Genomic DNA, 6127 nt, shown 5'->3' on the forward strand with positions numbered 1-6127 from the left:
TGATCCAGCTGCTTTTTTATTGGGAGATTTGTTGACACTGAGGACGGCCCACAGTGAATTAGGACCTTAAGTCTGTACCACCGTGGATTCGCATAGGACTTCACTTAGAACTTCCTGAGGAAGTATGAGTCGGGGTTGGGGTGCTTTGACCAGGTTGGAATAACCTCCAAGGGTCAGGTTCTGTGGGGTCAGCTGGTAGTGACGGAGTGTCGTCAGTCCTTGTTGCAGAGATTGGACTGGCAGCAAACGAGGGACACATGAGGGCCCAAGCCCAATTTGGAGACCTCAGGGCAGCCATTGTAGCACATCTTCGTCACCAGAGGCAGGTCTGTAAAGCTGATGGGAGATCCTGAGCGACAAGAGAGAGACCATGCTACCTGCATCTCCCAGCTGCCCAAACCTCCACCCCCTCAGCCATGGCGCTGAGGGTCAGTCACCCCCAGGCACGGAGAGCCCTTGCCTGGTCTCTGCCCTAGTAAGAGGTTGCCAGACATGTCTCTACTCTGTTTTTGATCTGTCGGGCCGCACCACATGGGCTCTGGGCTCTGCCTGCCCAGTGCGCCAGCTCTCCATGCGAGGAGGGCGTGTCCAGCCCACCCTTCCCACCACACTCACGGGTGCCAATGATGATACAGTGGGTGGAGCTCCTTGGGCAGTCGGACGGTTTGGAACAGCCTCCAAAGCCCTTGCACAGGTGGCACCGCATGCCCTGGGTTACAGCTACAGGCAGACAGGGAGAGGGGCAGCCGGTGAGCAACTTCTGCTCGCAGCGTCTGGTACCCAGCAGCACCCCGCTTCCATTCTCCGCCAGCCCCACGTCTCTGTAGCCCAGCTTCCCAACCCTGATCTAGGGCACAAAGCCCCTCTCAGGCCTTGGAGGAGGGGCTAAGTGAGACCCTGGGGCTCAGCCTACCACTGGGTGAGATACAAGTGATCATGTTGGAACCAGCCGGCTTGTGTCCTTCTGCTCAGAGCACCAAGGGCTGGATGGAGCAGAGGTGAGACCTCCTGGGGGAGAGGGGTGCAGGTTCAGGCTCCTGCAGACGGGGGTGGGGGAGGGATGGGGGCCTGAGACTTTAGCCATGCCCTCATTACCTCCAGGGACCCCAGAAGGATCATTTATACCCCTTGGTATAAATGTTCTGCGGTCTGAGGCAATGGGGCCTTTACCCGTTTAGTAGGGAGTCCATGGCAAGGCCAGACAGAAGGAAGGTGGGAGCCCACTGAGTTCTGTTTGCCATTTTCCTGGCAAATATTACATCACTCGTCTCGCATCCAGCCCAGGGGTTGCCAGTTGGGCAAGTGGCCTACCATGCTCTCTCTTGCTTTCCCTGGATCCCCTCATCTGTCTCCCTGCCTCCCCGAATCTCTTTATTGCTTCCTGAGGCTCCCTTCCCTGGATTATAAAATCCCTAACCCCATGGCCTGCCCCTTCCAGTACCAATCACGCTGATGCATGATGGCTCTGTGCAAGTCCAGAGCCGACACCGCGTGGGGAAACTCCTAGGCCCTGTCCCATCCTGCCTGGGCCACTGAGTAGTACTGGAGAGGAGAGCCTTGATTGTTTACCATCCCTGCAGAGAAAGCTGAGACTCTGCCAGAGACACAAACAGGTAGCAAAAGCCCCAAGCCTGTAGCTGTCCCATGGATGATAAAGACAGACTGCACATGGGTTTTCTGGACAGAGAAGGGCTTAGACGGCAGCTGACTGAGGAACAGGTGGATGGGGCACCAAAGGATCAGGCAAGGTGCTGGGGAGAATAGGACCGGTACCACCTCCCGTTCCTCTTCCTCTCCATGCCTCCTAGCTTTGTCCAGACTCATCTTCCCATCATCAATATTGCACAAGCTAGCCCCAGCTCATAGGCCGTCTCCTCCCAAGGAGCTTCTCAGCTCTGGGCAGAGGTCCTCCTTCGATGCATGGGCTGGCCTTGTTATTTTTTAATTTTTTTTGTTTGTTTTTTGTTTTTGTTTTTCGAGACAGGATTTCTTTGTGTAGCTTTGCGCCTTTCCTGGAACTCACTTGGTAGCCCAGGCTGGCCTCGAACTCACAGAGATCAGCCTGGCTCTGCCTCCCGAGTGCTGGGACTAAAGGCGTGCGCCACCGCCGCCCGGCCAATTGTTTTTTTTTTTTTTTTTTTTTTTTTTTTTGTATTTTCATCAAGGAGGCCAGGAAGATTTAGCTCTCAAAAAGAAACTGGCTCTGGGTGCAGCGATAGGGTCATGGGGATGACCCCAGGTCAAGACTTGCTTAGAAAGAAAGGGAGGGCTTTGGAGAAGAGGGTGAGAGAGACAATGGGCTGAGTCTTGGGACAGCGGAGTCCACCAGGTCCGGTCCCACTGCAATGTTACCAGGTACAGTTGACTCCCTCTGATCCTGTTTGCTCACTCTGAGGTCAGCTTTAGGATGCAGTCCACCCTTCCCAGGCTGCTTTGAGCCCCAGGGAGATGGCATTACCCATGGGTGACAGAGCAGGCACCCAGAAAAGATGTAGGACATGGGATATGCTGAGAGAGGCACATGGAGCCTGGCTCCCTCCAACTTCTAACTGTCCAGGCTTGAGGCTTTTGTCTTGAGGGGCAGGTATGATTTCCATGGAGGAAGAGACTGGGAGGTCCCAGTGTAGAGTGTGGTCTCAGGCTCACAGACACTCCCGAAATACTAGGGTCTTGGTTAAGACAGAGAGGATGACTGGCCCATGACTGAGCACTCCCTCTGAAACCTCAGCCGTGACAGTGACAGTTCTCTCAACTTTGAGTTCAGGACCATCAAAGTGGATCTGGTCTGTCCTAAAGGTTTTGGGGGACAATAGTTCAGGCTTTCTCAGGTCATAGAATCTCCCATGAGGCCCAAGCCAAGAAGGGTGAAATCTAGCCAGAGATGTATGCATGGACCTCCCACCTCACTTCAGGAGGACCCCAGGTTCTAGAGCATTCCCACCCATGGATGGAAACCGAGGTTTTACTAGGTGAGGCCTCTGGGAGCTGGGGCTGGCTGAGTTTGGAGCACAGGTTGCTAATGGACAACAGGGGCAATTGTTTCTTTGCACAGGCATTGGTTGGGGTTGGATATAGGAACAACTTGGGCCCCGCTAAGTGATGTCGAGGCCAGGCATAGGCAGTGATATTCGAGGTTGTCCCTGGAAGGCCATCCACAGGCACTGGGGGTCAAAGCGCCTGTGACTAAAGCCAAGGAAGCTAGGGTATAGACATCTGAGGGGACTGAAGTCAAGTGGATGAAGAAGCCCAAGGAAGGCAGAACAGATGGAATCTAAGCAAGGAGGTAGAAGGGCATCGGGAGAGAACGGCTGCAGACTAGCCGGGGCTCTAGAGCTGGAGGAGGGTAAAGCAGCAGAGGTATACCCGGCTTTGTGTGTGTGCAAGGGTGTTGCTATGGAACTGGAGAGGCCTTGGGGTGGACTTCAAACTGAGAAGTAAGCTGAGGACGGTGCTGAATGTTGTGGGGTCCAGAGAAGAGGGTTTCGGAATCTATGAAGGTCAATGGCAGAGCACAGAAGCTGGTGGGTAGAGAGGGTCTTGGTGCCCAGGATGAGAAGAGGGGGACAAGAAAGGGGTACCCCCAAGGGCGAGTGATGGCCCAGACTGGAAGGACAGTGACAAGAAAGGGCAGTAGAAAAAGTGGCCACCCTCCCCGCCCCCAACTCACCCAGCTCCATGCTCAAGACCACGGCCAGAAGGAACCAGAAGAGGAGCCTCATGTTCTCCGTGTTAAGGATGAGGCTGACTCCCTGGCCACCCCTTATACCTGCTTGTGGCTCCCACTCCACCCTTGGCTCCCAGTGCTGCTGGCTCCCAGGCCTGAGTCACTTGCAACCCGGCTCAGATGGGTGCTGGCAGAGATTGCTGCCGCGTGGCCTCAGGGAGCCTGGTACAATTTCACAAGCCTTCTTCCCTCCTCCATGGAGTAGGGATGTCCCAATCATCAGGCCCAAGGCTCTCAAGAAAGGCCTTGCTCAGGCTGGAAGCTCAGTCCAGGTCCATCTCACCCTGCAGCTGCATGGAGGGCACAGCAGAAGCAAACAACTCTCCCCCTCCCCTCCCCTGGCGAGTGTGAATGGAGCGGAGTCCAGATGAAACTACAATGTCTTCCTCAGCAGCTCACTCTGCCCGGAGCACGGCGGCCAGGATTTTGAGAGGTCAGCGCTTTCTCATCTGCCAGATCAGGCTTCAGCCCTGTCCTGGCCCTCCCGAGACTAAGAAAGTCAGGAGAAGTATGGCTATTCACATAGTCCTGGGGACAAGGGGTGAGTGTTCCTATCCAGGGATTGTACTGACATGGTACCAAGGAAACGAAGTCCTGTGGTACATGCCCAGTGGCAGCAGGACGGGGAAGCAAAGCCTTTGGTGTTAAAAAGGTTCCGGGTTGGGGTAAGAAACCAAAGTGACATTTAGTAGGGCAGGGATCATCTGCCAATAGACTGGTTGTACAGGCTCTCAGGCCAGGCGGGAGGCCCCACGTGTCTGCTCTGGCTGTCCAAGTGGCTTTGATTTACCTCCATGCTTTATGGGGCCCCCACACATGGGTGCTGGGCAGGGCAAATGGCCAGAGATCCTGAGAGAGGGGCTGAGAATTCTTCCCGAGGACTAAGTAGCAAGAAAGTGGGACCGGAAATGAAAAAGCCAGAAGGCGGCAGAAGTGGCCAGGTATGTGTTTGTTGGGGGAGAGGGGGGTCCTGTCTTTTCCCACCCAGTTCCTCAGCCTAGCCTTGGGCTCGTTAGCTGATGGATAGGAACTGGTGGGTCCTGCCTCTTTCCACAGTGTGTGTGTGTGGGGGGGGTGACTTTCATCAAGGCCCTGGAATCCTGCTAATACTTCTCTTGCCTTGGCTGGCTCTGACATGAGGGCAGGAGACAGGGACCTTCAGGGTCAGGAGGACCTACCAAGACAATCTGGGTGGGTGAGGTCTGAACTCAGGGAGAAGGCAGATAGGAGATCAAGATAGACACATGTCCTTCATTTGTTTATTCATTCAGTGGGGGGACATTGACATTGACCACTCTGAAGTATAGGTTCATGGGGTTGGCTGGGGGGGTGGGGGTGGGAGGAAACTGTGGCATAAAAGTGGATTCCATGTCCTTGCTGGGTGAGAGCTTAGGATTGGCAGAGATACAACCCAGGGAAGTGCCAGGCAGCATGTATCCACGTACCCTTTGGGGCCTCCTCGGTGCAGGCCCGGGGCTTGGCCCTGGCCTCCAAGAGCCAGCTGAGTGGGTCCTGTCACTGTCTTTTCGCCAGTGAGATGGCTGGAGTGTGAGCCTGTGCCCGAGGAACCCAGGGCAAGCCGTGCTGCAGGATGCCATGGTACTTGCTAGCAAGTAACCAAGCCCTGAAACAAGGGGCCGCCCTGCTCCTGGAAATCATTCTAGACTCTCAGAATGTGAACTCCCACGCTCGCAGCAGAAGATGAAGACGGAGGTGGTCTGCCCCGTTCCCCGCCCCCACCCCACCCCCGCCCTGCTTCCCCTTATCCGTTTTGGGGAAGCCAACCATGGACACGGCGGGCAGCAGAGCGTGACTGCTGGCAGCTTCTCTCTGGTGGGCTAGAGCAGACACCTCTGCGGCATGCCTTAGCCTCACGTGTTGACCTGGCTTCCTCAAACCCCAGAGAGGCACATGCACTCATACGCTCTGTGGTATCACGGTTCCATCCGGCAGCCTCTCTGCAGAGACTTCCCAGCTGCTTCCAGAATGCAGCTCCGTAGATAACCACCGCCAGCCGTCCTGGACACCACCCATGTCGAAGGGCTGCTGTCTACCCTGGTGTGAGAACACCCACTGCCTTGAGCCCTAGTGCCTGACGGAGGCAAGGTCAGCCTGTGACAGCTGATGGTACTTGGTTGCTTTGCTGAAGGTCTCACTCCATCCTGCGTTCCTTCTCTATGTATCCTCACACAGGGCTGGGCACCCCTGGCCTACTCTCCAGCCCCTCAAACCTCCAGTTCTGAGGTCCCCTTCTAAGGCCTCAGTTCCATAAGCCTTCACAACTTGGCATTCTGAGATTCTCTGGTTTATGAAGCCACGGTCATCCCGAGGGTCTGCAGCCTCAAAGACACCCCCCCACCCCAGCTGTTGGAAGAACACCCACAGTAGAACGATTTGGTACTA

At 55.5% G+C, this 6127-nt stretch overlaps 1 protein-coding gene across 1 annotated transcript; it reads right to left on the reverse strand.

Moving 5' to 3' along the window:
* LOC114704672 (secreted Ly-6/uPAR domain-containing protein 2) lies at positions 1-3856 on the reverse strand. Its single transcript, XM_028886041.2, has 3 exons — positions 3668-3856; positions 616-720; positions 1-349 (listed from the first exon to the last, which is right to left on the reverse strand). Exons 1-3 carry the CDS (start codon positions 3717-3719, stop codon positions 213-215), a joined length of 294 nt encoding a protein of 97 aa, XP_028741874.1. The 5' UTR covers positions 3720-3856; the 3' UTR covers positions 1-212.
* Positions 3857-6127: the final 2271 nt, after the last annotated feature.

This window comes from Peromyscus leucopus, chromosome 20 (genome assembly GCF_004664715.2).
Source record: "Peromyscus leucopus breed LL Stock chromosome 20, UCI_PerLeu_2.1, whole genome shotgun sequence".
Lineage (NCBI taxonomy): Eukaryota > Metazoa > Chordata > Mammalia > Rodentia > Cricetidae > Peromyscus > Peromyscus leucopus.